Below are 24095 nucleotides of genomic sequence, written 5' to 3'. Positions count from 1 at the left end.
TCCGTTTGTTCCTCCGTGAAGGTAAAACAAGGGCTCATACCTAACAGAGAAGAATTGTTGATTAAATATTTTGCATTTCATTCTGTTTTTGAGAAACCGAGTGATAAATGAACTGCAAAAGAAGAACTGCTGTCAGAGTCACTGATGTGACTGTTGGGCAGGGGACATGGGGCCCTGGTCTTACATGCACAACTGTGAATAAATTTCCTGACAGGACGTGCAGGCGTTGGTGCTGAAGGGGACTGCGAAGTATGTAAAGGTGCAAGGGCGCATGTAGGATATGGGCCATGGTCAGCGCTCCCATGTTGCTAACCTGGATTTTCCAGAGACAGCACTGTACGCACTCTAAGGTACCGTTGCCGGAGCACGGCAGATTTGTCATGTGTAGTATTAACTGTACAGTGTGTGTGTGTTTCTAGCTTCCTTGAAGCATCAGCCTTTCTGTAAGTGCCAAGTAAGCGCTCTTGGCATAACCAACCTTGTGGAATTGAAAGAGTTTGGGGTACTCTTCAGTAGCTCTGTGGTGACTACAGATCAGGAACCATAAACAAATGCTGGCAGTCCTCCTGGACTATCCATCTGGACAAAACTTCTGTCTAGAAAAAGTAAAACTGTAAAAAAATGACGCTTCTGGTAATGTTTATTGCTTTGTGTAAGTTGTGCTAGAAGGGAGGGCTCGGGAGGCATCCAGCCCTATTTGCTTGTCTCCTTGGCTGGAATACTGCGATTCCAGTGGTTTTTGCCTGTCTGCATTTGAGTCTGCCTCTGCCTTTTAATCTCCTCACAGTTGTGTGAAGCCTCATGCTTCAACCAGGAAAAACACTGTGCTTTTGAAACAGAAATTTTGTCCAGATGGATAGTCCAGGAGGACTTGGCCCTTGAGACTTGTGGTGGAATCAAAGCGGACTGAATCTTACTTGTTGTGTGTGCTGTCTCGGCTGCTTCTTGTCCAGCCAGGAAACTGCGAGGTGAAGTCTCTTGCTTAAGGGCATTGGCAAAGTCAGGAGGTTCAATTTTTACTCCTTCTGACTGTGCTCTAGCTGCATAGTTGTCTGTTTAGACTGTGAGATGTTAGAGCATAGACCCTTCTTCCTCGCCAGCCTGCATATATTCACCGTCGTATCGTAAATAACAGTTCCTCCTGGCTCTGTATTCAAAATAACAGTGGCTTCTGGCTCCCTTCGCTAGACCAGTTATCTCCCATAGCCAGATATGTTGGCGTCATTTGGCTCTTTGCAGTGTTCACTGCCCAAGCAGCCTTTTTATACTGGAAAGCTAAGCATCGTCACAGTGCTGTACCTTTGCAGTTAAATACACTGGCTTATTTTTGCTGCTTTTAACACAGATGCAGCTTGCACTGATTTCACAGCGACAAGGTGTGCGATCCTGTTTTTGCTTTTGCAAGGCACATAATTGTACTTAGCGTCTCTCCTGTGTGCTGTCTGCTGTTAGGTGTTTTTAAATGAACTGCTATTTCAGTGAGGTTGTACCACTGATTTACAGGATGGCATTGTTATATTGTTGGGGTTTTCCATACTACTCCTCATATAGCCTAAAATCCAATGTTTTCTTGGATTGTTGCTTTTTTTTTTTTTTTTAATTCTTTGAGTAGAGAGATTTCACTGAAAAGTGTTTCACTGGTACTCAGGTCTTCCACTAATTAAAGTCAAGTAGACTCAATAAGATCATTTTTCTCCGTCTCCAGTTTTTCAGAGTCAGAGGCCATACTACAGACTGTCAAGTGAAACGGTGTCTCCAGCCCTAACTTGCAAAGAGGAAATACAACCAACTCCCTCTGCAGCTAGCCCTTATGAGCTGAACTTTTTTCCAAACCATTCCTGTTAAGTGCTATGCTTGGGTTTATCCCCCTACTTTTAGGCAACTTTTAATGAACCTGAGTTGGAAGTGCACTTGCTCTAGCTGGTTCTCCTTTACAGCTAGCTGGGAGAGAGAACGACTCCTAGGTCCTGATTCAAATAGGAGCCCAAAGTTGGGTGAGAGAAATCCAGACCTTCCTATGTGACATGTGCCCTGGAGCACAAGGATTTATATTCCTTCAGAACACCCGTTTAATATAAATCACAGAAATGCCAAATCCTTTTCTGACGTTTTTAGAGCCCTTGACTCTAGGGGTGGATTGTTTCTGGGATGTCAAGTAAGATGTTCCTGAACCATCTCCTCCATTCTATTTTACTTTTGTTATGGTTTTTGACCTGATTTTTATTCTGTTGCTTCTTTTTCGTCTCCTTTTTAAAGTGAATAGGTTATCAGTATTATCAACTGTTATCAGTGCCCCTTAATTTTCTTGTTGCTCTTCTGAATTGAATCTTCTGAGAGGAAATATTTTCCTGATCTGCAGTTTATGCTCCCTTTGCTCATACTCTTTCTGCTTTGCATTTTAATGACCCTTAAGCACCTCCATGGCCTTCCCTGTGTTCTGCACTTTCAGGGAGGAGAGAAGAGGAAAGATGTGGTTCCCTATATAGGATGGAGAGTGTTTGTACAGTAGCCTTATTAGGTTGGGGTGCTTCTGAGGGGGCTATGGGAAACTTATGCACAAGCTCACTGGAGGAGCCCTTCAGAGAGGAGAGAGGACTTAAAGAAGCACTCGACATGCAAAGCAAGAGAGAATTGCATGAGAGGACTGGAGAAATGAATTTTAGTAACGTTTTCATACAGTCGGTTTAGCTGAGTAACTTTGGGGCCCAGCACTGAAATCAGTTTGCATTTCTGCAGGAAATGGTCCCTGACTATAGAGGTCTCTTACTCCTGTTGTTGGACAGTTGCAGTGTTTTATATTTGTGCAACAGGGCGTGCAGCTGGCCAGGTGGAAACAATGACCAAATTTTGCTCTTACTTACAGGCATGCAGTTCAATTAGCCTTCATGCTGCCCAGCTTGTCCACGTGGGCTTGATTCTTTTGATTTCAGTGAGGCTGTTCCTGTGAGTAGTGCTGCACGCAAGGTTGGGCTGGCACACACACTTCTAAGTGTGGTGATTGTTTTGTACACTGTGAGTTTTCAGCAGAGATGTTTCCACCTAATTTACTCTCATTTTTGTACCTATTAGAGCAGTCCACTTATTTTTCTTCAGAGATCTTTTTCTTTACTAGCCGGTAACCTTCCTCCCACACAAGCAAATAGATCTTAACCCTTCTGCATCTTGTCTTCTTTATTTACTATTGTTATTTTTATTAAGTTTCTGCAATTAGCCATTTGTCAGAAATATTTAGAACTTTATCAGATCTTAAGTCCAAAGCAAAGGGGTTGAGGAATCTTAATGGTTCTCATCCTCCTTCCTGCACCACTGGGGAACAGCGGGGATACTGATCCAGCTTTTCTTCTGAAAGTGTACGCGGTATCTGTTTGTCTGCCATTTTAGTGACTTTCTTGCAGTTTTCTCAGGGGCTTGTTGTCATCCTTGCTCTATATGCTGATATAATCTATGATCTTCAAATAAAAAGTTTCTTTTGTTTCCTAAAGTTCAGTGAAGGGAAGGGTTGCAGGTCTTGCTGACTTCTTTAGATAAAACCGTGTTTTCCCAATGCTGTGGAGGACAATGGGTAGTTTTGTCATTATTTAAAATTAAAAGACAAGTTGCTATCCCTCTGCCCACACAAACAGATGATATTTGGCTGGTATTGATGAGTACGGGGCAGATATTCTCAGAATAACATATGACATTGCATGACTGTCATTGGAAAGAGTGAACTTTTTCATGATATCACCATGGTACCAGGCAAAGTTACAACAGGGTTTATGGTTCAGAATCTGCATGTTTTATTATTGCCTATTCTGGGCCATTGCATTTGCAGAAAAAAGTGCTTCCTATGTGCTCTGCATCCAGACTCCTCCATAAGGAGCCATACCTTCCATAAGGAGGTTATTTGTCCTAGCACCTCTCCGGGGAACTGTAATGTCTGAAGCAGAGAGTGTGGAGCGTCTGCCTTGGAGCCAGGCTGAACTTGCAAGAGTGCCAGCAGGGAAAGCATCATCTAAATTAACACTGTGGAGAATCGGCTTCAGGGCTTGTCACGCTGGTCTGTTCTGCAGTGCTAGCTGCTCTCCCAGTTCCCAGCATGGGGACTGCTCTCTCAAAACTACCATTCATGTTGTAAATCTTAGCAGGGACTCTGAAATAACAAAGACATAAATCAGCTTCAGCGTGCTGCTTGGGGTATGAAGGCAACAGATCAATCCTATTGCTATCTTTTGCAGTCACATCTATAAGAAGAATCATGACCTGACCAAAACTCGGAAAGGAAAGACTGAGCAGCTCCTCAGAGTTGATGACCATGATTTCACCATGAGGCCGGCTTTTGGAGGTGAGAATAATATGGTTCTGTTAATTTTATGCTCATCTGTTTTAAAAAGTGCATCTGGCCAGATAAGTCCTCCCTACACCAGTGGAACGGAAAGGACTTGCCTGTTTTCAGCAGATACTTTGAGGTCATTCAGAGCAGGCCTCATCCTCACCTCATCACCTGCACTCCGTACAGGTACAATTCCTTCTGTTGCTAAAGTCGCTTCCTTTTTGCTAGTATTCTCCAAAGCTTGGGTGTGAGCCTCATGGTAAATATTTCACTCGGTTGAGAAGGAGGACAGGCTGCAGGTTTTAATGTTCACTTGCAGTTGTGAAGTTGCAAGGAGCTTCTCAGTTGACTTGATCAAATTGCATAGTAAAGAACTTATTAGGTGGATCACTTTGCAGGGTGGATTAGGGAAGGAACATGACCTTTCAAAAACAAAAAGACCGATGAGTCATGGGATTGGCTTCTCTGACTGACCTGGCTAAATCCACTTGGCTCCAGGAGGAGATGGTCATCGTCAGGATTGTCCAGCCAGCCTTCTTTTTGGCTTGATGACCCATTTCTCACCACTGGTTTTGATTTCCTTACCGGACCTTTTAGGCTTCTTTTCTCCCATCTTCTGTTCTTCTTAAGCAGGTCTCACGTCTTTGATCACATAAAATCTTGTAGGGCGGGTATTGTCTGCAAAGCTTGGGTCTGTGAGGTGTTGGCTTGATATCTGCTCCAATCAGTCTGGCTTTGCTTAATTGGCACGCTGCTCTGTCACCAGTTTTGGCAATCACATGGCATCCTACATGGTTTGCTCAACATAGCAGTGCTTTATCATTGGCTTATCTTACTAGATCATATATTGTCTTCTGAAGGAGGATAAGAAATAGATGGTTCAGCACACATGAAGATAGATCGCTAATTAAATATGATTCATCCTTCCGAACAAGAATAAGAAGTAGATACCATGCTATGTTGAGTAATTTCTTTGCTAAGATCCCTAAATATGTCCTTAAATACTAGGAATTGTCCGACAGGACAAGAGGCAACGGGCAGAAACTGAACCACAGGAAGTTCCATCTGAACCTGAGGAAAAACTTCTTTACTGTGAGGGTGACAGAGCATTGGACCAGGTTGCCCAGAGAGGTAGTGGAGTCTCCTTCGCTGGAGATGTTCAAAACCCGTCTGGATGTGACCCTGGGCAATATGCTCTAGAGGGCCCTGCTTGAGCAGGGAGGTTGGACTAGATGATCTCCAGAGGTCCCTTCCAACCTAAACCATTCTGCGTGATTCTGCATGATTCTGCGTAATTCTGTGTGAATGTCCTGTCCTGCTGCAAGCTCAGAGTTTCCCCTGTTCCCCATCTCTGTAGATCCCCTGTCTTTTTCTTCTTCCCTTTCCAAGGCTTTAAAAGAGGGGAAAGTGGAGTGCTCCTGTGGCTGCTTCTGGAGCAGTAACTTTCTCTTTGCTTTATTCTTGTCCTGCATTCAGATAGGAAGCACTATTGTATAGTAATCTGGCTGCAAATACATTTTCCTCTGATGACCATTTTCACTGTTTATTACAAGTCTTGTGTCTATGCCAGAGTTGTTCCTTTCCCCTCAGAAGACAGTGCTTCCGGTGCTGAAGATCATTTCTGGTGCGCCACTCTCGTGGGGGAGGTGAATGTGCTTGTTCCAGTGGCACTCCTGGAGCAAAAGAGAGGGAGAAGCAAAGTTCAGACACAGGCCCAGATTTGAAAGTCCCATAGTGGGATGTATTCAGAACCTGCAGGTATACCTGCATGCCCATAACATGGACATAGTATGCATTGTGTGCAGTTGTGGGCCCTAGGTGGACAGGACCATGCACAGCCTGCAAAATACGCTAGTAGGAAAGAGGAGAATCCCAAACGGTTGCCTTTTTCCAGCAGTGACCACTAACTTGTCTCACTGAGGGTGGCCACCCAAACCATAGTTCATCTGCATCGTTTTTAAATGCAAGCTAAAGGGAATAGGACAAGCAGAAAAAGTAACCAGCTCAGAGAGGGAGTGCAAATATGGGACTACTATTTGTCTTGGTCATATCAGCTTAATGGAGTTGGTTTTAGCAGTAAATGGTTTTCCTAGCTGTTGCCTAAGGAAAACTCCTTTCCTGAGCCAGCTGCCAGTGAAGTCAATGGCAAACTCTGCTGATTGGAAAGCGGAAGGGGATCAGACTTTGCCTCTGGGAGGCAGAAATCAGTGTCAGTCATTTGGGATGTCATGTAGATGTATGAATGAGCCTGCAGCTCATCTAGTGGTCTGGCAACACTGGATGAGTCACACCAGGATTTTAGGCTCTCCTGGAGTTGGTTTACCTCTGCAGTGCTGACAGGAGCGAAAAGCAGTGAAAGATGATTTCTCTTGCTGAGGCAAGGAGACGCAATTCACAGCCTGCTGGGGAAGCATATCCTTCATCTAAGCAGGTTCTGCAGGTTCACTCTGAGGTTAGAAACTGCAGCAGCCACCTGCTTAACTAGGATATTTCATGGCAGCAAATGGCATATGAGAACTGGCTGTTGTATGCTTTTTGGCCAGAGCTGAAAGTACGGATTTTGATCTGATACGAGCAATGTGATTTGACCTTTCCAAGCCAGTGCTTCTCATGGTTTTTGCCTTGACTCTTGTGACACTTTATCTTCTTTTAAAAGTTATTTTAATGTCAGATCCCGGAGCTATTTGTTTATGCAGGATCTCCTCCATTGTGGGGAGGAAAAAAAAAAGAAAATCCGTAAGAAAGATACAGATAGGGAATGTTTCTAGTCTTTTTGGTTGTGGAGAAAATCCTCAAAATGTGTGCCTCATAAATCTTAGAAACTCAAATCATAAAAGATTGGCGTGGTGTGTTGGGTTTTTAGATTTTTAAGCCGACCTTAGTTTTTGGAGCTTGGCTCACGACCTCTAAATGTCTGATGATGACAGAATTGAAGCGCTGCTTTCTCCCTGGGACAACCACCGCAACTGCAGTCAGAAGACCTGCTGACTCCTTGGGTAGAGGCGGGTGGGCTGTGAGCACTGCTCTGGGAGAGGATCTCTCCTTTGAGCTCCTTCCCTCAACTTACTAGGAAATAGCTGGGACTCAAGAGTGAGTCTTTCCCTGGGTGCATGTGTGTCAGGGACAGGATTCCTGTGCTTCTGGGAAAGCTGAGGGCGTTTGTTATGTGTTGTGCTGATAGTTTAGGTTTTGGCGTCCACTGTTATCACTGTGCGATGCTTCTGTAAATAGATCAAATATTTACTATTTTTATTGGTATCCCAGAGTCCATGAAGAAGATCTTTGTGCACAGTTCACACCAAGCAGACACTTGTTGCACAGTTACTCTTCCAGCTCTAATATAACTGCATTTTAATCTCCTTCTGTTCTTGTTTTCCTATACTATCTTCCACGCTATAAGCATTAGAATAGTGCTAGAGCCTAAAAGCTTGGAGTAGTATTTATAAAATTTATATAATTCAGAAATGTCCTGATAGCTTTGATGAGAAGGTGGCTTTTGGTGAAGGAAACATTGGATTTCTGTAATTTTTGTTCAGAACAACCTCATCTCGCAGAGCTGACCAGAGCAGAGATGGAGTATCCGCAAAGTTGTGCTAAAGCTGCATACAATAAAGAACAAAACATGGCAAGAATTTCCAGCCTTGGAAAGCATAACTTACATGCAAGGAGATGGCTTGAATTTTAGAGATTCTTGCACAGCTATATATGCAGTATGTTTTTAGTGACAGATGATGAGCTTGATGGAAGAATATAAAAGAAAGAAAACTAAAGCTTCTTACGAGGTGATCCATATATTTCTTCTATAATATTATTCATCACGCAGTCACTGTGATTTGCTAGGCACTGTGATTTATTCCAGTTTTTCACTGTGGTAAATGCCAGTGAAACGGATGTAGTCTGACTTGCATGTGACATAAAGGTTTTTGTACTGCTGAACAATAGTAGAAGAGCCTACGGGACAGGTGTAATTGTATTTGGTCACAGCCGTAAGGTCCTTTCTGCTCTCTGAGTGCTGCTAAGGGACCATGGTCTAATTGAGAATCCAGCCTCATGGTATTGCATCAGGCCCATAATGTTATGTTGCAAGTGAAAAAGAGCAACTCATCTCTGGAAAAAAAAAAAAAAAGATATCATAAGGAAACTGTGAGTGACATTAGACTATAATGAAGTCCAGTTCTGTAAATGTGATGGTTCCCAAGCTTGGTGGAATAATGAACAGCTGTTAACATTCAAAATTTTTGGTGAACCACCACCTTACAGCTTCATCACTGAACTTGTAATGGAAAACGCTAAAATGAGGACAGGGTCAGTAGGTGATTTATGGTGGCCATGGGGACTTTTGCTTGTCTGCAGAGGACAGTCAGAAAGCTACCAGCACAACACAGTTGTGACTACTAGAAAGAAGAGACTCAGGTCATGCAAGGTGAAATGGAAGAACATCAGAGGAAGGTGAAAGGTTTTTCAAGAAAAGATATCTCTGGAAAGAGCAAGCGAGCAAGCAAATGCTATATAAATTGTGTTATTAACAGCCCAATAGGCATGGCTGTCCTGTCTGCTGTCAGCCCATTAGAGACAGGCTATTCGGTCCAGTGCTAATGACACAGATTTTTGGTTTGCTGAAGTTCAAAGTAGCCTCCATAACCTAAAATAAATGGCATTTGTTTTGACCCTTGAGGAGTTATCTCCATGTCAGTGACCTTGTTCTAGCCAGCAGATGTTCAGGTATTATTTACAAATATTAATATTTAAATATTATGTAAATGTTTGTTGTGCTGTCTTCCTTAAACACCCGTTCTAAGCATTTCATCTATGACATCTCGTATTTTACAGGGAGCCTGTGAATAAGCAGCTTTAGTTGATACTTAAAATAGCTATATCTTCTTTGCACAGGAACAGCCTAATGCTGTACTTCTATTATATTTCTTCACAGACTAACATTAGCTAGTCCTTGCTGGCCTTTCCAGGTAGTATTTTCCTCTGAATGGATGAATGGGGGGTGGTGGTGGTGAATGAAAGCATCAATAGCTTTGTATCAGTGGCGGGAATAAAACTCACTTCTCCCTCAATGACGATCCGTCAGTGAGAGATGCAGAGGGATGAAGCTCACTGCAGTGGTGTGGCAGCTACTGGGCTGTGTTTGTCTGGAAGCCGCCCACGGCTACACGGTCCTGACGGCTGATGGTTCAGCTGCCCCTCAAGCCTGCAGACAACCCTAGAATCTGCAGGGTCCTTGACAGCGTGCCACTAACGCCATGAGAAGGTTATTGCTGCCAAAAAGGTTGTTTTTATATACACATATAAACATATACATATTATATACATTATAGTTATCTAATTATAACATACGTATATATGTCATTATTTATACACTGAAGATTGCAGTCTTGCAGCCACTGGATCTCTTATGAACACTAACAAGACTACAGGTGTGCGCAAGCAGCAAAGAAGTCTCGAACCTGTTTGTTTCACATGTAGATATTTTTATTTTCAGGGTCTCTGTCTCCCTCACTCTTTCAAGGAATGATGAAGGGACATAGAGACTGCCTCAAAGGAAAACAGTGAGCCTTTGAAATCGCTGCCAAAGAAAGAAATTAAAGAGATGTCACAAAGTCTTAGTCTCAGAACTGGGGATGAAAACTGATGCCAGGCATTTTCATGGTAGGATACTTCTCCCTATCTTCTAAAGACTGCTGCAATGTTTCAAAAAAAAAAAGTGTTTATGTCAAGTGCATGTTTCTGATATGCAGGGAACTGACTGGACCTTTGCGCCTTCCGTGCTGCTGCTCAGAGCATGTGGTTTTAGGTAATGAGACATGCTGGGATGCGACAGGCTTTGAACTTGGGCATGTTCTGAAGTCATTCCTGAACTGGATTTAGGGAAACTTCATGGGCTCCTGTGGGAGGTTAGCCCAAAACTGGATGTGCCAGGCAACGAGATGCAAAGTTTATTGATGGGTTCATTTCTGTATTGTAAGTAGAGGTTTGTGAATTTATGAAGTTTCTTAAGAGTCCAGGGCTTGCTTTCTGACTGTATCAGTCCTGCCAAATTAGGATTTGTGTTCTGCAAGATGTTTCTGTGGACAGTGACAGAGATAATTGATACTAATATGTTTTCTCTCTCTGGAAGAAATATTTCAGTTCATGGTTATATAATTTATCTCTAGACCGTGATCTATAAGTATTTGATTCCTTGCTCAATTTGAATAAATTCATGATTGATTGGCGCTGTTCAGAGGTCCTAAAGTATGAGCTGAAGAGCTTTGCTGGGCTGCAGTCTCTGAATAAAGCAGTGCTGCTTCCTCTTCTCTCAAATCCATGGCTTTCACTAGGGCTCCTTTTTCATTCCCTTTCAGCAATGAACTTGCTGAAGAGGAGCCTGAGCTTTGAGATCTCTGCAGTGTCGCAGTATTCAGGTCTGTGCTCGCCTGTAACTCTGCAAGCTGATCCTTCTGTGTAGGAGAGCTCAAAAATCTGTGGTGTTTTCTCCCTCTGAAGAGAATATGAATATTTATAGAATATTTTGTATGGCAAATAAATGCTGGTTGATGAGGGTTATTTTTGCTTTTAACCTTATAATCTAACTTGCTTACCTTTGTTTACCTGCTATCTCAGCTGTTCTTTTCCCTTGCCATTCGCACCTTTCTCATCCCTCTGCTCCATTTTGATAAAAAGATTTTGTTTGCTTGCTCATCCTTAGTGGCATTTGGTAGGGAATTTGGCGAGGCGTCTGGAACCCCAGTGGTTGAACAGTTTAGCGTACAGAGAGATGGGATTAAACATCTAGCAGTTCCCTACTGATTCCAAGGATTATTGAGACCAAAAATCTCTTGACATCTTTCTGTGACTGATCAACAGCTGTTTAATTCAACAGTATGCTCTGTAGCCAAGATGACCTTTAAGGAAACCCAGGGTTTGTTTCTGTGGTTTAAAGAGAGCATTTTTCCACAGGGTTTCTGTTTTGCCTCAGACACCATACACAAATACAGTGTTGCTCACATCCACTGCCTCTGCAGAACTGCATCTCGATAGAAATTTTGAAGACTGATGGGCCAAATGAATACGCAGAAACCTCACCCTCAGATTCGGTCATCACCGACTGTGTTTGCTTCACTTTAAGAGTTTCATATGCAGAATTTGAAATGTTGGCATAAAAGCTATGACAAAATAGTGATTGAAATTGGAGCCTGGGGAATTCATGTGACTTCAGCTGCCAGACAGGTCTCTAACTGGGAGAACTGAGGATGTAATGCTATGTAATAATTTAGATCAACAATGTAAAGGTTAATGAAACCACAAGATGTCCTAGTTGCTACTTGCTACTTTGGTATTTTGACAAATATTCTTGTGCTCTTAGTACAAATTGTCCTACTTGTCTATTTGACCCCAGTATTTTTAAAGCCTGGGATGGGGATAAATAACAGTAAAGAAACAGGAAAGAAAGCAAGTGTCGTGTTTTCAGGAGATGCTGTGGTGAGCTGGTAGTGGCTGCTTGATCCGAAAGAGAGAGATTTCGTAATGTCTATAGCTGGAACGTGGCACCCGATGGGGAGAGGCAGACAATGTCATGTGGCTGTCGAGAGCAGAAGGACCAAGAAACCTGAGCAGCAGGGCCCAGGCAGGGCTAGCGTAATCACCTGGGTGAATGGTCTCCTTTGACAAGAAATAGCTTTGGAGGTTGTTTTCTTCTTTTCCTCCTATGTCCTCTATTGCCTCAAAATGGTTTACAGAGAGTACCTTAATTCAGGGCCTTTCCCAGCTCTGTATCTACTTCCTGTGATCTCACAGAAGCATCTCACTTCTGTGCCTCAGTTTTGCAGCTTGTAAAAGTGTCTCCGTCCCTGTGAATTAAGGTCCCATGGCACTGTGCAGAGTGGTTCTTCTGAGTCACAGCAAAGTTTCCTCAAAGCTGAGGTAATATCAACAGGAAATAATATTACTAACCCTTATTTGCATTATTATTATCATCACTAATTACAATTATTACCTAGAGCATAGGCTCAGTTATCATTTGAATCATGTCACCAGCTCCTAGGCAGTATCATTTCCGACAGCTCCCTTGGCCCCTCACCATCTCTGCATTGCCCAGCCCAACTTCTTCTCATCCAACCCTTCACCAGAGGGTCTCACTGTCTCAAGAGGCCCTTGTTATCATTTGTATGTTTTTTCGTTAACTGTCTTGCATGCTGAACGAAGAGCAGGAAGAAAAAAAAGCAGTGATTGCTCCTGTTGATTGTAGTAGGAATCTGCCCGAAAAAAAGCAGAGTAAACATTTCCACTGACACGGAAGTTTTACAGACTCATCTTAGTAATATCTGAATCAAGAAAGTAGCATTTGAGCCTAGAGTTCAAATGATTTTCCCTCCCTCTTTTCCACTCGTTGCTTTATCATCCCTCAACTTCATAATTAAGTGTAGAGAAGAAAAGGAAGCAAAAGCAGTTTCACTTGTGTACAATACACCAAAGCTAACCTCAGATCTCCTCTCCTAAGGGCTTTCCAGGCCATCACACCTTACACTGGACTCCTTTCATTTTGGGTTTAATGAAGCTTCACAGCAGCTCCAGACTGAACCTTAGGCTTTGTCCTTGTCTTTAGATAACTGCCACTTATCTGGGAGCCAAACTGAGCCTTTGGTGCAGGAGCATAAAAAAAGAAAAGAAATGTTTCTTCAGAACATGAACCTAGTATCTTATTTTCAAGGGCAGATAGGGAAAGGAATGAATAAGAGATGGAAAAAATATAAATTTGTTTCATCCTCCCTCCTCTCCCTTGGCATTTTTTTTTTTCCAATCTGTAATTGGTGTTCAGTCAAGTGTGGAAGCTGAAGCAGTAAACAGACTTTGGAATGATGATGATTTGCGAAGTGATGGCCTGAATTAAGTGTTTGTATGCAGAGAGTCTTCTGCACTGTGGAACTTGTGGGGGCAGCTGCTCAGCGTTTGCCAGGGTTGCTGTGCAACTCCTTGATGCAAGGGAGATCCAATATTAGTGAAGCACTGCAGCTGCTGCTGCTGCTTTCTTCTTCTAACACAAGGTGGTTACGATGGAAATCCTTCCTGGTGGGGATTGGGTATTGTCTGATAGCACCATGCCTAGCACCATGCATTTGCCATTTGGGATTGCAGCCTTTGGGCACCACTGTGTTGTCAGCAGTCGCGTATAACAAATGCTTTTCAGAGCACGAGTCAGAGGCAGCACTGATGGCAGCCTTGTGCCTGCCCTGATGTGGGCTGTGCTGGCCCGTGCAGGCTCTCTGGGTCAGCCTGGGGTGTGTGGGGTTGTCTGACCCCAGGAAGAGATGCCACCACACTCCCGCCAAGCTCCAAGAAGCTAACGGCATGGCAGGTTGGAGAGAAAAGGAAGCCGAATGGAGTCGTTAAACAGTCAATCATAGGAATGTACAATGAGCTGATCCTTGAGAGATTTAATTGAAAGCCATCTTGCTAGTGTATGGATTAAGCCCTTATGAGACTCAGACATCAATGGTTTTAATATCCCATAATCCTCCTTCTGCTGGGTCATCTGATGTAATAACATTATTGGGCCTGCGTCAGATCACGTCTGAACTGCAAGATGCTGTGCTTTTCTGAGAGTGGGGGAAGGGGATCGACACAAGGGGATGAAGGAAGCAGACGAATGGCTTGCTCAGAACATTGACCCTGTCCCAGAGGCCCAAGTTACGTATCAAAAACATGGCTATACTGAATAGCTATTGGTTATTTAAAAGCATGAAGAGAACAGATCAACATTTGAATCGTTGCGCAGGGTTCTTCTTGACCACCATGTATGACTTTGCTGCATATCTGAGCAAAGAAAGGCTAAATGTCTGCTAACAAGGCATTATCTATCAGCAGAGTTGCACTGTTTCCCCATGGTTATGCTGCACGTCAAAATCACTATTATCACTACAAATACAATGCTTTTTGCTACTTGAAGTCTACCTTGTTTAAAGGAAAAAAAAAACACCCATGCATTTAACTGAGCAGGAAGAATGTCGCATAGATATTCTTTGTCTTAATGTTAATAACGACTTTGGTTTACTCAGTGATCTAGAAAATCACAGAGAGTAGAAAGAAGTGTGACTATGACCAATGCATGAACTCATAGTGCAATTTCAGATTCAAAGAATTACATTAAAATGCTGTATGTAAGATAGGCAAGATTTGTAGGGAGATGTAGCATCACTTAATAGGTCAGCTGAGAGAACTGGAAGTTAAAAACTGGCTCCCTAAAAACAGCCCCTTGTAAGTTAATTTACTTGTTAGACCTTATCATATTCCACAGCTACTCCAAAGAAGAGGATGAATGCGAGCAGAATACTGCAAAGTTGTTGACACAATATTTGCAATTAATCAAGCGTCTGTTACATCTGGCCAAATCAGAAGATGATATACTTTTGGGGTGATACAAAGGCCATGTTTGGGCAATTGCCTGGTAGATGGATACCAGATTGCATGTTAGGAATGATGCATCTGCAGGGGATGTAAGCAGCATCTCCTCCAAGATCAAGGGGGAAGTCAGAAGAAAGATAAGGAGAAAATATATTTGATTTTGCCAGGGATTTGCCTCTCTGAGGAGTTATGATGGTGTGAGAAGGAATGCACTGGCTAATAGTCACATCCTGCAGCTGGATCAGTAGGAGATGAGCGCAGTTTCTCGTGTGGTAGGAAGGGACTGGATCATGAGTAGCTAAGCTAGTCCCTCCAAAGGAAGAGGTCTCACTAACCTTCCTTCTTCCTCCATGCCTGTCTGCTCTGGTCCCAGTGGCTGACTCGTGCACCTGGCGGTTTTTTCCCTGAACTGGTTCAAGTCACTGATTCAGAAGAAAATGATCCACTTTTTTTGTTTTTGGGTGGGTTAATTTTCTGCCAGGTTAGTGAGCTGAACAGTCTTATGGAAGGCCCCAGCACAAGATAAATCTACTCATCTATGTAACTACCCTTGCTAAAAGCTGTTGCCAATGTAATCTGGGGAGGCAACTGAGAACTGTTCTCACTTATTAAACAAGCATGCTTATGTCTTCAAGCCTTGTTTAAATGAAGAAAAATCTTAAACGTTTCTCAGTTCTACTGTTGGAAGCAGCTGCGACAACAGGTTTGTGTTTTGTCAGCCAGAGCAGATGGGCTTCATGGGTATTCCCAGTTTCAGGTATGCTTAATAAAGAGGACTGAATACTAAGAGGGAGTGAATTTCCTCAGCCCTCCACTGGCTCCTTGTAGTATAGTGTTCCCATAGCATCTAAATTCATTGCTTAAAGGAAAAAATTGACATCCAGAAAGAATTTAGAAAGTTGCTAATTATCTTCAAAACAATGCAGCAGCTAGAAACAAAGTCACTGACCTAGCTGTTAAACCATATGGGAACACTAAGTGGGCTATACAGAATATTTTGGGGAAAAAGTCTGAAAACAGCTCTGTTTTGGAGCATGGTCTGGAAACAGTTAAATTCTGTTCTTTTGGGACTCCTTAGCAGCAACAGCAGGAGTCACCTGGCAGCATTCAAAAGCATCTTGGCAGTTGGGAGATGGCCTTCCAGGGACTTTCAGCTCTCAGGTCTGTGCGGACCTTCCCAGGGAAGCTGTGAAGGAGCCAGAAAGTTTAAGAGCTTTTCAGTTTATGGCTCTTCAGCAGACATCCTGGTAAGGTGTGAAAGCACAAGGGGAGGCTGGAAGTACTGCCAGACGTAGCGTGGGGGAGCTTGGAGCCTGCAGAGCAGCTGGAGTGAGGGAAGGGAGCAACGCAGGCTTGTCTGTCTGGAGTGAAAAATCTTACTGAAATCCCTGGACTCCTGAGAAACATGCCAATTCTGAGTAATTGGAATTGCTTTTTTCCCCATCAGGCACACAGAATTTTTTGGAGCAGTTTGAATTATTACTCTCTTGCATTGTGGAAAATAAAAGTTCCAGGCAAACCTCCTTGCACTGGGACAAATTCCAGCAAGATTTGAATAAGAGCAAAAAAATATTTGTTGGTATTTCTTTAAGCGTGATGTGCACAGCCATTGCAGCTGTGCATCTGAATGTGACATGTATGCACTTGTAAGCTTTTAGGAGTCATCTAAAAGTGCTTGGTTAGCAATATTTCAGCTTCATTGCCAGGGACACTGGTCACTTTAATTAGAATTGATGGTGCAGAGGAGCCCGGTCCTGCTTCACGCTGCTTGCTTCAAGATGCCTGTAACCTAGCACAGCCACCAAAGGACGGCGTGGATGCAACAGGCTAGAGCTGTGCACGCAGAAGGGGGATGGTGCCCCCATCAGTGTGCTCTGCTGTAATTCAGTGAAGCTGGCTTATCAAAGCCCTAGCAAAATCTGCATCAGGACCAGTCACAGTGATCAGCTTGTCTCATGGGTGTTGAAATTTCCCTTTCCCTCGTGTTGCCAGGTTGGCTCTTCCTTCTGCTCCAGCTGAGGCAAATGTAAGGTTTTGTTCAAAAACCCCGAAGATGCGTGGGAGCCTGTGCATGCTGCAGCAGATACAATAGCAGGATGGATAACAGCTTGCAAAAGTACATTGTGTTCTCAGAACAGCAGTTTTTCAGCTGTCTTGCTAGGTGTACGGTATATAAAGAGCTTGGAATAGTCTTGAGGAAGATGATGCTGTAACTAAATACAGGCATGGCAGCAGGCCCCGCTGTGCTGAGCGCTGCACAAATATGGGTTTAGGTCTAGAAACATATTGTAGCATCTCTTAAATGCCATCTAACTGCTAATCAAGTTCAAAACATAGGTCCTAAAAATCCATGCAGACCTCCTTGGAAGTCCTCAGATAGCTTATCTGTGCTGGCCAAGAACCCTGCACATCTGCAGAGTTGCTGCTTGGATCCATACCTTAGCCACAGCCCCCTCGCTGGCAGTGCCCAGGCTTGGAGGTGCACTCTGAGTGCACGTGTTGGTGCAAGCCCTGTGAGACCTCCTGCCAGAGGCTGAGGGTTCAAAGCAACGGTGAATTAACTCAGACTGTTCTCCAGCATTTCCTGCTGAGTAACTTTAGTGGTTCGTGCTTTGTGTGCGTGCCCTGTAGGTGTCTCAATGCACCAGTCAGAGAGGTGGGATACCTGGAGGTCACAGAGTACATCAAGAGTCAAGGTCTACTGCAACAATCAGCTCTGTTTATGACACACACCTTTGTCAAGCTCCCCAGTTGTCTAAATAACAAGAAAATTGATCAGATAACAACAGCATCTTCCGGGCACAGAGCCTCTAAACCAGTTTGATTGCAAAAGCTGTGAAATTTTGAACCAGAATTCAATCTCTTTGAGTTCATATTCAGATTCAGAGGAGAGGATGGAAAAGGAGGGAGAGAAGAAATGATTGTCCTCACTGGAAAAAGGAAAAAGCTGTGTGAAGATGGAACTACTACAACTACTACAACTGGAATAACTTGAGGAGGTCTTGGTCACTTAAGAGCAACTGTTTAGAGTGAAATTTTGATAAAAGGTTTCTGTTAATATAGGAGTTTGCATTCGTTATGGAGTGTTTTCTGCTCATTTACTTTTTGTGAGTTATCTGGTTATTAATTTTAAAACTACTGTGAAAAACTATTAACATCTAATGAGTCATATAAATGAAAATGATGATGAGCTCTTGAGAGATTAATGTAGCATGTCTTACTGATAAGAAAAGAAATGAGAAACCCACAAGTGAGAGCTCATTGCTCGCAGTTTCTTCCATTTAGTCCCCTGTTCCTTGGGCTAAATTTGTCCATAAAGACCTAAAATTTATGGTAGGATTGCTCAGCTTTTAAAAACATACGCAACTATTTCATCAAAGCTTTGGATTTGCTGGGCAGACTGCCAATGCTACAGCACATGCAAAGTGGAAGAGAAGTTAGTGTTTCAAAAGGTGCGTTGCAGAGTTACTCACTGACTCTTTCCTCTGCCCCGTTCCTGAAGAATCATAGACAGAAAAGTATGACTTAAGCTCAAAAGTGTTTTGCATGCTACCTTATAGTGCTAATTAAATGCAGATGGTATAAAAGAATGGTTGTTTACATGTCTAAATCTCATTCTCCTGCAGGCCCTGCAATTCCTGTTGGCGTGGATGTGCAGGTTGAAAGCTTGGACAGTATTTCTGAGGTTGATATGGTATGTAAGCCTTTTTTAAGCTTTGATTATTCCTAGTCATGAAAAATCTCTCCCATTTGAAACCCATAGTTTTCAAATGATTGGTCTTGAAAGTAAGGGCCGCATTCAGCAAATTAAGAGAGGCTGATATTCAGAACTAAAGACTGAATTAGCCACAATGATGATCAGAGAGTTATCCCTCCATCCTCAGATATAGAAACTTCCAGCTTCAAAGGGGAAAAAAAAACCTTGAACATAAAATGGGAGAATAATCAGTGTTATGTAGGATATATTACAACCAAAACCATAAAGAGTTGCATGCCTTTCATTACATCTCTCAGGGAATCCTCTTTGGTTTGCTTATGGAGGTTTGAAGATGTGTGTTGAAGTTCACAGAAGTCCTGCTTATTACAAGTGTTTTCTTCTTTCGGGAACCATTGAGTCCATTTGTTTAAATGCATGCTTAAAGGAGACACTTTAGCAAAACAAGCTGGCATCATAAATGAGAACTAGCTCCTCTCTACCCCTTCATCACTGGAGGTAATCTCTCTAATTCAGTGCTGAGGCATACAACGGGGAACAGTCAAGGTGACTTTGAACTACCCCTACCAAAGGCGAATTTGGTTTCCATTAGGAAACCATTTCCATTTGGGAACCATTTTTCCATCATTGATGTAGTTCAAGAAATTTGAACTAACTTGGATTGTGATTTTCTTTATTTTTTACTTTTTCAAAAAAGGGGAAAACAAAGATGCAGGGGTTAACTCTCAACAGGTGTCAAGGTATTGTCAGTAAAAGGCGCATTTGCAAGCATTTTCCTGTTTCTTTTGACTATAGTAAATGGAATAAAAAGACTGGAAAGAGAAATGGAAAGGGGACCACAGAGAAGAGGAATCTTTTTGTTTCCATTCTCCTTTTGTCCTTTCTTCCTAGTTCTTCTTGAGCACCATCCCTGGAGGTGTCTAGGCAAAACATGAAGACTTAAAGGCAGACCTTTAGCTTAAGAGAATCTGCAGTTTGTAATGCATATTGTTTCTAGAACTGCTAAGTAATTTCTATGATAAGACTTTTAATGGGGAAACTCACTTTTCTCCTGCCACTGTTTCTTCTTTAAAAAAAAACAGGTAACAATTAGAAGAAAAAGCACTGATGCCATGGTAATTAAAAAACAACAACAACAAAAGGTTAGAGGGGATCTGCCAGCTATAGAGCAGTGTATAGTCTTTCTCTAGCAATAACTCAAATGCTGATTGGGTTTCCTGGAGTAAAATTGCATCTTCATTACAAGGACAGGGCTTGTCAGCCCAGATATTGAAAGGGAGGTTTTTGGGGGATGCATGTAATGAAGTGGGCGGGAGGGAGCTCTAAACACAGGAAAAGGCTGTTGTAAGGAGATTTGGGACTAATATTTCAAGATAATGTCATAGCAGCAAAGAGACCTAATTAGTGCAAATTAAGTAACTTGCCAGGCTTTCTCTCAGAAGCGTCTGATTTCAGCAGAAATCTTGCCTGTCAGAAAGTTTTGAGGTCAGCTCTCTTTCCTTGAGTTATAAATATCTCCACAATCCTATTTTCCCAGTGCAGGACAAGTAATTTCCAAAGCAGTTGCTGACTTGTATTCTGTGAGGGAAGAACTGGTCAGTCTGCGTTATGTTAGTTTGTTTTCCTGATGGTCTGTGCTAGCGTGGTGAGTAAGGCTTTGCGGAGGAGGGAGCCGGCTGCCCGGCCGGTGGGAGTGCTCCCCCTCACTGGTGGAGGGACCGCGGGGCTGCTTCGAATCGCTGCATGGGGTTAGTGCTCCTATAAATCACACACCTGCAGTCTGCCAGCCTTTACCTCTTTACTAAGGGCACCTGCCTGCCCCAAAGAAGTAACCAGACCAACTCGGGACCCGTTATGCTGCAAGACGGAGTGTGTGACTGAAAGCAGCCCGGGGACATTTAAAGCAACGTACTGTTAAAAATGGAACCTGTCTGGCACAGATGGTCTGCAGCTGCGCGCACCGGTTGGGAGTGCCATCGGGGTCTTAGCATGCTCCCAGCTGTGCTGGGATGTAGTGTATGCACTTCAATGCCAGGCGCTTCTATTGACTCCTTTGCCGTGCCTCTGGCATATATTCTCATTCTCATATTGAATAGAAAACCTGTTTTCTAAGGAATTTCCTTTCCACAAATTGTGAAATAAACCCCTTTTCTCAATTTGTAGCTGGCTGTGTGCGTGGATCAGAAAGGAACAACCCATTAATGATTGCAAACTGCTTTTTTTGACTCACGCTGCAGGGAAACATCCATAAATTGAATTTTATACTTAAAAGCCGTTGTCAGCTGCCACTTTGGCTTGACGTTCGTTTGCAGCGAGTGGTTGTGCATTGGCTGTCAGAGGCCTATTTGGTGAAGCAGAGGTGCTGAGGGTGAGAGGAGAGGGCTCCTGCCCGGTGGGACCAGTCAAGGGGCCAGCTAGGAGCCAGAGTCCTTGCCTGCTGTCAGCACAGGCAGTCTCTATGCCCTCCCCGCTCCCTGACAGCAGCTACAGCTCGCTCGTGCATCCCTGACCAGTGCCGCACACGTCCTCTTGCCAAGGAAACCTTCCCATCTGTGAAGAACCAAAACAGAAAGTCAGATTAATAGACGGCTTGTTGTTGTCAAAGCAAAAATGAGGACTTGGTGGTGGTGGGTTTAAGAAAGGCTTGTTGAGTGCTAAGGAAGAGATCGTAGCCTGTGTTGCTGCCTGCCCAGACTTGGCAGCTGTAGCTGCCATAACCACTTGCTTAGCTGAGAGTATAAAGAAAAAGTGGATTTGATCTGTCACCATGAAAGAGTAGATTCAGCTCTGAAAGCTTCAGCGGCCAGGTTGGGATCAACAAACAGATGTTTTCCTTCGTGTGACTGAAGCTGCTGCCCCCCTAACAAGCTTAAAAGAGGGCTTTATTTATACACTTGTATAGTAGGCAAAACAGTTCTCTCACTTGCTGTTTGCAATAATTTAGTTCCTTTTTAGGATGAATTGCTTTGTGTTTAGCCTGATCATTAAGCTAATTTTGAAAGGATTTCCTTTCGAACCTGCTATCGATCGTATGGTTAACAGAATTTTGCCAGGATTCAAGAATCTTTCCTGTAGTGCAGCGCTTCTCTTGGGGCACGTTCGTGCCCCTTTCAGGACTGAACATAACTGGGTTCTGCAGTTCGTCCCGTGTAGGCAATTCAGGCTACAAAGCTGCCATATTGCATGAGGACCCTGCAGGGCTTGATGGGAAATGCTCCAGCACCTCCTCCTTGCTAGAGTGCTTGCACTATAGCTTATGATATGAGTGGATTGTGGATGCATGTTCTGCTTTGACTGGAAATTATTTTGTCAGCAAAATCCATTCCCAAAGAGTGTTGGTCTAGGAAAGAAACAGCATTTAGAAGGGGGTAGATTTCATCTACCTGGTAGCAGGTAGATGTGTCTGATGTGTCGTAGCTGTAAAATGCAATACTGACAGCCCTCTTTCTGGTTCTCTTCCTTTTTCATGAAGGATTTTACTATGACTTTGTACTTAAGGCACTACTGGAAGGATGAGCGCCTCTCGTTTCCCAGCATCACCAACAAGAGCATGACCTTCGACGGCAGGCTTGTGAAGAAGATCTGGGTGCCAGATGTCTTCTTCGTGCACTCCAAAAGATCGTTCATTCATGACACGACCACGGACAACATCATGCTGCGAGTGTTCCCTGACGGTCACGTACTCTACAGCATGAGGTAAAGACGCAGCCCTGTGGCTTGCGAGCACCCCCGGCTCTTCCCTGTGAATGCTGCTCTTGACGTCATTTTGGTGACCGCACAAACAGTTACAACCAACCCTGCTACTGCCACAGCTGAGCCTGGTACCAGATGCTTCACAGGAAGCTGCATGAAACCCTGCTGTGGGCAGTAATAGGATGATCTCCTCCCTGGGGAAGCGTACTCCTAACTCTTCGCAGTCAGAGGAGGGCTTAGTCGGTCAGGAGCGTTTGTCCCAGGGTCAGTGTGTGATTAAACTGGAAGCTGCTGATAAACCAGATGGTGACCTCTAGAATTATCCTATTTTGCTTCCTGTTTGTCTAGAAAAGCCTTTTTTTGTTGTTTTTGTGCATGTTGATATAAAGGTTTAAGTTTATTGACGCTGAAAGCACCGCTTTAAAGACACCCTGATTTTCTAACGTATTTGTTGGCTGAAACAATCCTGAGGCATTTCCCAGCAGATTTCATTTCCTTTAGAAGAATACAAAAGGAGATGTGGAGACTAACACACTGCCCGAGGAGAAAAGCTCAAGAGCCCAGACAAAAAGATATTTTCCCAGGGCAGAAAACTTGCTCACAATTTACAGTGACTTTCGAATGTTGTATAGCACAAGGATTTCTGTTCTAGTATCTTTTTGGAAATTATTCACTTCAGTCATGATGAAATAATTCTCAAGAACAAGGAAAGTTTTTTTTTAAAATAAAGTTTGATTTAGGAGACTATTTCTTTTTGAAGAATAAATATACTGGATGATATTGTCCTAGATAGGGCAATATCCCACTGAACTAGGGGTCTCTAATGTTCATTGGCTCTGTATTCCGAGTATAATTCTATTGAATTTATTAACAAATATACAAATTATTAAAACCACAAAAGAAATGTGTGTGTGTAAGAATGTGAATATGTACCATATGGCCCCTTCATTTTGCCCAGTCTTAGTGATTTAGAAAATTCTATCTCGATCAAATGCTTAGGTACTCTTCCCCTGTTCTGAACCCATTTACTGAATTCATTTATTTTGTGAAAGGCCCAGTTACTCACACCTTAGCTAAGCAGCTAAAGATGCTATCCATTCTATTAGAGTTGGATTAGAAAGAAGGTACCACAGGGAAGCAGAGACAAGGACAGAAGAAAAACCCAGAGAGAGGTTCAGTGAAAGATTAGGTTGGTGCTGAGGGAAGAAGAGCAGGAGGTGGATAGAGACCTCCTTCGGAGATGTTGCTCAGAGAAACTAATCATCCATTTCCATTGCTAACATCCTACAATTCTCATGCACTGAAGCCAGCAGCATGCTACTCATTAGCAGTGTTCAACAGACAAAATGAAGGTTGAGTATTTTTAATGGCAAAGATTGGCTCTGTTCAATTCTGCCCATTTGCCCACATGCAGTTTATTTACTTTCACAGTTTTCTGTGAGTGATTAAACAGGTAATATGACTTTGTAGTCTTACCCCATGAGAAAAGTGTGTGAGTAACCTCAGCACATGAGTTAGATGGATAATTTGATTCCTTACTGTGAACTTAACAATTTAATAGGGAGAATGATAATGCGAGTGATATTTGGTCCTAGCAACATTCGGGACACTCAGAATATGATCCAGCTGCCTAAGCATAGATGTTTAGTGGCATTGGAACTGGGCTCGGGCATCTGAGCTATCTGCATGGGATTGGCACCCATTATGTGTTATGATGCAGACCTGATGGCAGACTGTGCCTTCTGGAGTGGCAGCTGGAGGTCAAACGAGATACCCTGATGTGCTGTGAGACACCTAGTTGTGAGCAACTCGGTGAAGCCTTTGGGGTGTCCTTCAGCTCCAAATCAAGTCACCTAAATGTGGATGTAAGTGATGTGCAAGATGCCTTACACTCCTCTTTAGTCATCAGAGACCTACACCTTGATTCAGTTGCCCACATGTGAGCACCTGATACCATTTGGGCTGTCCTTGAGTGTCTGAGATGTC

The 24095-nt window shown here is 43.2% G+C and overlaps 1 protein-coding gene across 5 annotated transcripts in view; it reads left to right on the top strand.

The window, feature by feature from the left end:
- Nucleotides 1-24095, top strand: part of GABRR2 (gamma-aminobutyric acid type A receptor subunit rho2) — a 41787-nt gene that overhangs the window by 3878 nt on the left and 13814 nt on the right. For 3 of the 5 annotated variants that reach the window (XM_068937755.1, XM_009668360.2, XM_009668359.2), the window contains exons 2-4: nt 4218-4324; nt 18328-18395; nt 21889-22112. In XM_068937755.1, coding sequence (XP_068793856.1) covers nt 4218-4324; nt 18328-18395; nt 21889-22112 — 399 coding nt within the window. Of the gene's footprint in view, nt 1-4217; nt 4325-9894; nt 9971-17734; nt 18220-18327; nt 18396-21888; nt 22113-24095 lie in introns of those variants that run through there. The other 2 variants (XM_068937757.1, XM_068937756.1) reach the window with 2 other exon arrangements.

This window comes from Struthio camelus, chromosome 3, assembly GCF_040807025.1.
Source record: "Struthio camelus isolate bStrCam1 chromosome 3, bStrCam1.hap1, whole genome shotgun sequence".
NCBI classification, from domain to species: domain Eukaryota; kingdom Metazoa; phylum Chordata; class Aves; order Struthioniformes; family Struthionidae; genus Struthio; species Struthio camelus.
Note: the sequence above shows the minus strand (reverse complement) of the source record. Positions and strands in the feature narration are given on the sequence as shown.